Source organism: Gekko japonicus, unplaced genomic scaffold, assembly GCF_001447785.1.
Source record: "Gekko japonicus isolate JY-2015 unplaced genomic scaffold, Gekko_japonicus_V1.1 scaffold135, whole genome shotgun sequence".
Lineage (NCBI taxonomy): Eukaryota > Metazoa > Chordata > Lepidosauria > Squamata > Gekkonidae > Gekko > Gekko japonicus.
The window spans coordinates 10,380-20,076 of record NW_015175359.1 but is presented as its reverse complement, the minus strand read 5'-3'; the positions used below and the strand labels follow the sequence as shown (position 1 = coordinate 20,076).

The following is a 9,697-nucleotide window of genomic DNA, read 5'->3' as shown; positions in this document are numbered from 1 at the left end:
TCTCTAAGGTGCTACTGGACTCAAATCCAGCTGTTCAACTGCCGACCAACATGGCCACCCTCTGAAACTGAAGTTTCACAAGCACAAGGCACAAAACAGCAGCCCTGGCTGTGTCAGATTTCTACACACCATCTCCTAGCCATGACGACTAAATGGAACATCCATGGTCACAGGCAGTATGCCTCTCAATACCTGTTGCTATGGGACAACAGCAAGAGAGACTATTTATTCCCTTCCAACACTGCTTTTGGCCTTTTGCCAGCATCTGGTGGGTCAATGCATGAACCACGCTGCTGCTGACCCTCTGGTCTGATGAAGCAGGGCTCCCTCTAGCTAAACCCTTCAGCTCTGGGTGAGACAGAGGTTACAAAAGGCAAAAAGCAATGGAGAGGTGTCGAACTTGGCCTAGACAGCATGTTTAACGGAAATTATCAAAAGCTGGAAAGTTGTGGGAAGAACCCACTCTCCTGAGAGCATTTGAATGCATTAAAATTGCTTATTCAAATGCAATTTGTGGGGAAGGAGGAAACAAATTTAGTAAAAACAATAAACCAAATTCTAAGCATTGGCTTTTGTAGCCTTCAGCAGGGCTTTGTGGGAAACCAGAAACAACATACAATTGAGGCTGGAGGCAGATGGTCATTTCCCCCAGAGGTACTGAAAATCCTCTTTAGTTTGTTCAACTCTGCGAGGCACGTTTTTGAAAGTACAAGGGTTCACAGAAGCGTGCCACTTTCAGCCCTGTGACAAAAATCTATTCTCTCCAGCTTGCTAAAAAGGGATCTAAAACCCACATTTAGTAAATCCCTCCCCAAAATCTTTTTGTGTGTGTGTGTGCTAAAAATGGTTTAAGGAAGAAAAAACATAGCGTAACACCACTAATCCAATCTAAAATAATGCCTGTTGATAGAAAAAGTTAATACTGATCAGGGCTTACAACTTCCTAAGGGCTTTGGGGCACAATTTAGCACACTTAGCCCTGGGTTAGAAAAGTCACAACAAAGCAGCTAGGAGGGTCGTGCCTTCATCCCTTGGTGACTTTACAGCGGCCTTGCTTTTTTGAGAGTCAAACTGGTCTCCTTCCCTCAGCGGTAACAATCAGTCTTGGTTAGCAGGCCTGTTCTGTATTTGCCAGCAGTACAGGCTGCTTTCTGCTTCAAGGCACTGTCCAGTAGACATTCCAATCAAGAGGGGGCTTGTCATCCCGCCTCCATCGTCAATGGCAGCACAAACAAGATCTAGGGCAAGAGACGTCCTTAGGAGAAGGTGGACAGACGGATAACCCTGAACTCTGTCAGCAGCGCAACCGTCAAGAACGCCAAGTAGTAGACAATGAGACAACAGCCATATCCTCGGCTCAGGTGGAAACACTGGGCAGGCACCGCGAGGAAAGAGAACACCAGGCTAAGACCCAGAGCTCCAGCCAAGATCCACACCAGGAGGCCATCTGAGTCCAGCTGTAAAAGGAGATGGGGAGGAAATAAATCAGCACTGTCTCCTTCTTTCACATGTTTCCCGTGTACATGCACGCATGCGTAAAGTGCCATCCAGTCACTTCCGACTTATGATGACCCTAAAAACTAATTACCTCTGAAACGTCCTCTTGCTAACAACCTTGCTCAGGTCTTCCAAACCCAGGGCCTTTGTGACTTCCTTGATTCAGTCTAACTATCTCATGTCGGGTCTTCCTCTTCTCCCGCTGCCTTCAATGTTGCCTAGTATTATTGTCTTTCCCAGGGACTCTTGTCTTCTCAGCCTGATTCCTGGCAGTGTTTAAACATGGCTGGAATTACATGTGCAGGGGCTCAAGTCTGCCAGCTGTGCATGTGAAGCCCTAACTGACCTCTGCATGGGTCAGTGCTCAAGCTCTAGAAACAGGGCATTTTCCCTGGACTAAAGCAAAGAGGAGCACTGGGACTTAGGGATCAGCTTTTGTGGGAGAGAGCCTGCTCCACCGGAATTAGTGGGGTAAAAAAACCATGAACTGCAAGAAGTTCGGTCAGCGACAGGCTGAATGCTCCTCTCACAAAAGCTCCTCTTGTATGCAGACAAACGGTACCCTGAGAATTTCAGTTCTCTTAAAACACACACAAAACATGTCAAGTCAGCAGCTCCTCCCCTAATCTCTTTAGTGAAGGGACTCTGTGGCAAGGAAAACGCACTCTGCACTTTCTCAGGGGCAATAGTTATTTGAGATATTGTAGGGCTATGGTCCTGGGATTAAAAACAAAACAAAAAACAAATGCTGGGTCTGAGTGTTTCCAGAAATTAACCTCGAACGAGAACAAATGGGTTGGTTAATAGGAAGGGTGCTGCCCTCTACTCATCCCCCGGCCTCTGAACCCAAACCTGTCCAAGGAGCAGCACTTCTGGCAATGCTGCAGAGGTGAGGAAAGCCTCTTGGATCCAGTGTTGTTTCCCATAGGGATGCCAACCTCCAGGTGGGGCCCAAGGATCTCCTGGAATGACAGCTCATCTCCAGTCTACAGAGACCAGTTCCCCTGGAGAAAATGGATGCTTTGGAGAGTGGATGCTATGGCACTGTACCCCACTGAGGCCTCTTTCACCCCCAGGTTCCACCTCCAAATCTCCAGGAATTTCCCAGCGTAGAGCTGGCAACCCTACCCCCCCCGCCCTGCCGGTGGCCACAGTGGGCCTGGCAACCCTCTTTCCCAGAGCCTCTTTCTCTACTCTCTCATCCTCTTCTACAGAAGCTGGGGGGGGGGGTGTTGCTTGGTAACAAGAACTGCCTTTACCTTCACTACCAGTTTGGTGTTTGTCATCTGCAGCAGGCAACCAAGTCCAACTCCAACAAGCATATCTGCAGGAAAGCTCAGGAAACATAACTTGACTAGAAAAAGAATGAAGTTGGAGGGTAGAGATTGATGGCGCCCTCAAAGGCAAACCCCAACCCAACCCCCCACCCCAAATCCAATGAATGATCAGTGCCCTGTGAAGTGTGGCAGCTGAGCAGAGAGATCCCCATTCTCTCGCTGGATCAAGATTCAGACCTATTTCTGATGTACACCTAAGAAACCCAGATGCCACGAACTGTCCTAGAAGAGGCATGCTCCCTTCTCTCCGATACACAAGAGAACACTACTTCTACAATGGTTCCTACAACATTCATGTGCATCAGTATACTATACACATCATCTAAAAACGCTCAACATTCATGTGCATCAGTCAGTATACTATACACATCATCTAAAAACAAAAAATGTGTTTTTGATAAAGAACCATGTTTTAATGCACATGAGAATATATGCAGATTTCCTCAGTCCCTCATATAACCTACTATTTGGGTGACAGCAATTTTTATTTTTTGTGATTTGTAATTATTTCAATTTCAAATTACAAACATAACATAAGCAGTGTTCCCTCTAAGCTAAGTTAGTGTGAGATAGCTCACAGTTTTTTAGCCTCTGGTTCACACATTTTTGTCTCAGCTCAGGAAGGATGGCTCCAGCGCCAACTAATTTATGCAGTAGTCCAATCACTCGCTCACAACTTTAATGCCAGTAGCTCACAAAGTAGGATTTTTGCTCACAAGACTCCACAGCTTAGAGGGAACATTGAATTGAGCAGTACATTTTTACACTCTAAATCATCCAATCATGTCAAACTTACTTAAATTAACTTTTAAATTTTTCATTTCTTTTTAAGCAACTTTATTCTATCTTAACTGCCTATCTGTTAACATTTTTATTACGACACATATTATCTAAAGCCTTCTTTCTATCATCCTTTATTTGATTTCCTTTTTTTCTTGATTTTCTTTTATATAATTGAAATTTCCCCCCTCATTTTTCTTGAAATTCTGAGATTGGTCTATTGTGTATGAAGGGTGTTAATTTTGCCATAGTCACATATTCGTTTATTTTATTTCTCCATTCCTTCAGGTCTGGGCATGCCAGTGCTTTCCAGCAACTTTTAGATCATGAGTGTGGAGAAACGCCCTTGTGAGCACATGCGGAGCACACACAGATATGGCTGAAGAAGCCCCTTTGTATGCTCCAGCTTGCCCCAAATCACTGAAGGATACTGAAGATAATGCCTCCAAAGCAAGCAGAAAAGGCCATACGTGGGTATCCCTGCCGAGCCATGGTGAGGTCCGAGAAAGTGTCTGCAAAAAAGAGGAAGGAGAAAAGAAAATTAGTAGTACCACTACTACAAAGCATCTACTGATACAGATTTAGTACAGAATAAAGGGCAAGATGATATGATAGTATTGAGCAGTACTTTGTGAATATTCAAAACACTTCACATACAAAGTATTGGATCCCATGAACAAGTTCAGCAAGTGAATCTTGTCCCCTTTCTCTCTGCAATGCTCTGAAAAGCTAATCTTTTTTTTTGGGGGGGGGGGAGTATTTTGTGAGTGTGTGTGGAAGTCATGGTGACTTCTGGCAACCCCTACTGGGGGCTTGGACATTTCAGAGAGGTGGCTTGATTTTGCCTGCCTCTGCATCTCAGCCCTGGTATTCCTTGAAGGTCTCCCTTCCAAGTACTTGCCAGGGTCTGCCCTGCTTCACTTCCAAGATCTGATGAGATCGCGCTTGCCCAGGTCAGGGCTGAAAAGCTGTTCTTGAAGATCAAGGGACTCTAGTAACAGGATGGGCTGCAGTTCAAGGGGAAATTGGCAGAAGTCACCCTCTTCTTGCCCTATCAAGACACAGCTTGTGTGGGAGGACTATTTCTACTGATCTTCCCTTCTCACAGCAATGCACTACCCCTCAATTTGTTCCTTAGGAGCAAGTGTGATGGCTTCCAGAAGCTGCTGGGGAAAAATGAGATCCATCTGGTTCATGAACATCTGGACACCAGGTCTACTGCTCATAAGAACTGATCCTGGTTCCTTGGACCCAACCCATTATCTCATAACCATCACAATAACCATACAATGAAGGTCGGTAGTACCATCCCCATATTGGGACAGAGAGTTTATGGGCTGCCTATGTTGCTGTCCCCACAATACTAACCCCCTATGCTGTTCCCCCAAGCCAACAGCGTCAGCCCAAGGACAGTGTTGCTCAGACGGAAGACCACACCCAAAGTCCTCAAGATGTTCACCACTTCTGTGGCAGCAGCATTGATCCACATGGCACTGACTAGGAAACCCAGGAAAGCAAAAATCTGTTGCAAAAGAAAACAAACAAGGCAGGTAGCGAAATCTCAGTGAGGAACTTGCAAAGTTCTTTCCTTGCACCACTTCAAGTTCCTTTGGCTGCAGCCTGCAGCTGATGGGGCAGCCAATTGCTACCCAACTAAGTTCCTTTCTTCATTGAAGTGAAAGGTAACGATATAAGACAAGACCTCATGGAAGTTAAGAAGTGAAAGGTAACGATATAAGACAAGAGCTAGGTCCAGGGTTGGGTCAAGTCCAAGCTAGTAAACAGTCAACAATAGTCCGTAGAAGCAGGAGAAGACATTAGTATGCAAAAAACCAAGAATGATGAACCTGCAAAGCATTCTCTCTGTCCCTCTGCCCAGAGGTTACACCTTTCCTGGGACTGAACATGGAATCCCTACATACATAAATACACAAATTCTATCATTCAGCTATGTCTTCTTTCCCTCCTTGCCCCCTACACAAACCTTACTGCTACTAGTTAGCCCATTTCCCTTTCCAAATAATTTCAGCACTTCTGTGAGTCAGTCGCCACATCAGGAACAGTTATGTTTGGGAGTGGAGCTATTTCTTTTCAAAAGAAAATCCAGGCTCTGATGAGAATCCTGCAGGCTGTCCCAGAGCCAGGCAGTGAAAGATGGAGAGGACTGCACAGCCCTTGGCTACCTGTCTCCCTTGGTTTTTCATCTATACATATCTTCCTTTGCGTGCTAGTTTCCCCTATTAGTTGGGAGGGGGAGAGGCAGGGACAATTAGCTGGTACAGAGAACATAAGAACATAAGATAAGCCAAAATTGGATCAGGCCAATGGCCCATTCAGTCCAACACTCTGTCACACAGTGGTCAAAAATACCAGGTGCCATCAGGAGGTCCAGCAGTGGGGCCAGGTCACTAGAAGCTCTCCCACTGTAGCCCCCCCCCCCGCAAGCACCAAGATGACAGAGAATCACTTGCCCCAGACTTTGTGGCTAATAGCCACTGATGGATCTCTGCTCTATATGTTTATCTAATTCCCTCTTGAAGCCGTCCATGCTTGTAGCTGCCACCACCTCCTGTGGCAGTGAATTCCATGTGTTAATCACTCTTTGGGTGAAGAAGTACTTCCTTTTATCTGTTCTAACCTGACTGCTCAGCAATTTCATTGAGTGCCCACAAGTTCTTGTCTTGTGAGAAAGGGAGAAAGTACTTCTTTCTCGACCTGCTCTATCCCATGCATAATTTTATAAACCTCGAACGTGTCACCCCTCAGCCGTCGTTTCTCCAAGCTAAAGAGCCCCAAGCGCTTTAACCTTTCTTCATAGGGAAAGTGTTCCAACCTTTTTATCATTCCAGTTGCCCTTTTCTGCACTTTTTCCAATGCTATAATATCCTTTTTGAGGTGTGGTGGCCAGAACTGTACACAGTACTCCAGATGAGGTCGCACCATTGATTTATACAGGGGCATTATGATACTGGCTGATTTGTTTTCAGTTCCCTTTCTAATAATCCCCAGCATAGCGTTGGCCTTTTTTATTGCAGTTGCACACTGTGTCAACATTGTCAGTAAGTTATCTACTACAACTCCAAGATCTCTCTCTTCGTCAGTCTCTGCCAGTTCGGACCCCATCCGAGAGATAAGGTAAGCATGAAAAGGGTAGGAAATTGGGAGCATCTGAGTTACCTGAGCAAGACCCAGGCTTAAGTATCCTCCCCACCTCTTTTTGCAGGTATTTGAAGCCCGTGCTCTTGGTCCTACTCTTAGCCCATGGCTCACAATCATGCTGGCAGAAACATCACCAGCCCAGGACAACCTCTCAGCTCATCAGCTGCTTCAAGGGTATACTGGGGACCTGTGGACTTTAAGTCTTGATTTAAATTTTATTGTTGGGTGTGTTTATTTTGTAAGCCACTTTCTGAATCCCTAAAGTCAGTGAAAAGCAGGGTAAAAAACATGTAACTTAAACGAGGGATAGGTTGCCCACAGTCGGAGCCTTACGTGCACCTACTGTTCATGATGAAGCATTTTAAGTTTCACAGGACAGGTTATGTACTAGAGGATGAAGGATTCCTAAAACACACCCATCCCACTGATGTTTGACCACTGATGCCAGACATTTAGGGGAGTCAAACAGTAGGGGCAGGCCTTGTGCTCACAATGTGATATCGGGGTGGTTCTTCATTCCTTGTAGTGCAGAAGACAATCACAGCCAAGAGGGCCCCTGTTAGGATCACCACACCCCATACTGGGAAGACAGCCTGGATCTTGTAAAAGCCATCTGTAAGAGACGCAGAAAAGAGATAAAAATGTGGCTGTCCATCAGAGAGGGTAGAACTGCTCCCATTAAGAGAAAATTAGAAGACCTCTTTTCTTATAAAGCTTTAAAAAGACAGATTCGTAACAGGACAGGCCCATCAACAGGTACTAATTGTGATGGCTCAATAGACCCTCCATGTTCAGATGCAGTGCACCTCTGAGTTCCAGTTGCTGGAAAGAAAGAACGGGGGGGGCGCTTTGGCCTCTATGCTCTTGCTTGTCAGCCTGCCAAGTCATCTGATGCAGCCAGAACATAAGAAGAGTCCTGCTAGATCAGATCAATGGTCCATCTAGTCCAGCATCCTGTCTCACACACTGGCCAACCAGTTCCTCTGGGCAGCCAACAACAGGGCATAGAGGCTGAGGCCTTCCCATGATGCTTCCTCCTGGTTCTGGGATTTAGAGGCTTAGTGCCTCTGAATGTGGAGGTTCCCCTCAGCCACCACTCAGTAGAAGTGGACAGCCATCAGATCGGAACAGGAGATGAGAAAGAGTGGTGACAATCTGTAGACAGCCACTGAAGTGTGAATCTAGTTCTGTCAAAAGAGAAACTGGAACAGGAGATGAGAAAGAGTGGTGGCAATCTGGAGTGTGAATCTAGTTCTGTCAAAAGAGAAACTTTCCCTAGCTATACACACGAGAAAATAAAAGAGGAATGTTGTACCTGCCTGCAAGCTGTTTTGAAAAACCCAGATTTCCAGGAACAGCTTGTTTCTTCTGGAGAGAGGGATAGTAGAGCCAGGGATCTAACATGAGTCACTGGTGATGACCATGCACACGGCTTTGCGTGAGCCCCATGTGCAAACGGTCAGCAGGGGCAGCCCTGCCAGAAAACACAAGTACTCACATTCTCCGGACTTCAATGTGAGAACACAAACAACGGGGGCAGTGACCAAGTGCAGGCAGTTCAGAGGTCGCTTCCAGTTTTGGTCCTCCCTGTCAGGGTCCACAACAGGGACTGTCAGCAGCAGCAGCAACTCCACAGGCAACTGAGGAGACAAGGGTGAGAATTATCCATGGGACACAGAGGGAGGCGGCTGCCTTGAGAGCTTGTGCTGGACAATCTAGTGACAAGGTCCCTTAGCCTCTCATACCTTCAAGAATTAGGGTTCCAGAACTCCCAAAACACTTTTTAAAATTCAGATGTCACAATATATAGAACAAACTCATAAAACCATCTCCCAAGCCACTCTTTAAAAGGGCGTCTAAGAGGCAACCCTAATTGCATAGCAGCATATTTTATGTAGCATTTACTACATTTTCAGCTGGTGTTTCCTGGTGTTCATGTAGGCCCACTATTTTATGGGAAATTCCCAAGGCTGCAACTCTATTAAGAGTAGATTAAGGCTATCACAATGACTATGGTTCTCAAAAAACAACCTGCTCCTCACAACCAGAGAGCCTGGCCAGGAGATCATCTCTTCATCAGCTGAGAGCAGACGCCAACAATGGGAAGAAAAGTGATCACCTCAGGAAATGGCTGACTGTTAATCAGTCCACCCAAGCTCTGTATCTGAGGCAATCATGTCTATACATTAGTGATTCAGCCTCCTCTTTTTCAAGACCTGTGAGGAGCATCTCCCCTCCTGGGAAACGAGACCCAAAGTATTACCTCACAGAGGGGAAATATTGGTAACTGTGACACAAGGGCTATTTCACCAAAATTCTTCCCTCTGGTCAAGAAAAACAAACTGGTCACGACACTTACTTCAGACTTTAAACACCTCAAACCAGATGTGTGAAATTGGGCTTCTGATACTTATGTGACAATAGCCTCCTCAAACAGGAACTATCCATTTCCTTAAGAGCTACCTCCCTTAGAAGAATGTGTGTGGGAAAGAGACATGTTGCAGTCAAACTCCCAGTGATGAAACTTTTAAAGTCAGGCCACAGTGAGACAGCCGTAGTTACACAGTGGCCCATATGCCACAGTGCCTTTTTCAGGCAAAGCTGACTCTATGCCCATCGTTGCAGAACATATCCCCCCCCCCCCCAATTGTACAGGCTGGCAACCTTATCTTCCCAGAAACAGAACTGGAGCCAGTCAGAAGAAACCCCATGAACAGCTGAGAGGAGAACAAAGAGAATTTACTGTCCTTCCCTCATAGGACTACAGGGTACAGTGATAGGGTTCCGGTTCCACTAACCAAGCCAGTCGCTCACATAGTGGTTTAGCATAATGGCTATGTATGGAAACTGTGAGGTGTGGGGATGGGCAGAGGGTCCCAGATTCAATCCCTGACATCTACAGTTAAAGGATCTCTGGTAGCAAG

At 46.0% G+C, this 9,697-nt stretch overlaps 1 protein-coding gene across 1 annotated transcript in view; it reads right to left on the bottom strand.

The window, feature by feature from the left end:
* Nucleotides 1-833: 833 nt before the first annotated feature.
* Nucleotides 834-9,697, bottom strand: part of SLC8B1 (solute carrier family 8 (sodium/lithium/calcium exchanger), member B1) — a gene marked incomplete at its 5' end in the record, with an annotated part of 16,718 nt that continues 7,854 nt past the window's right edge. Inside the window, 6 exons of the mRNA XM_015425288.1 lie at nt 834-1,457; nt 2,757-2,821; nt 4,046-4,126; nt 4,983-5,136; nt 7,265-7,386; nt 8,272-8,413. Of these exons, the coding sequence (XP_015280774.1) occupies nt 1,257-1,457; nt 2,757-2,821; nt 4,046-4,126; nt 4,983-5,136; nt 7,265-7,386; nt 8,272-8,413 (765 nt within the window). The remainder of the gene's footprint in view (nt 1,458-2,756; nt 2,822-4,045; nt 4,127-4,982; nt 5,137-7,264; nt 7,387-8,271; nt 8,414-9,697) is intronic.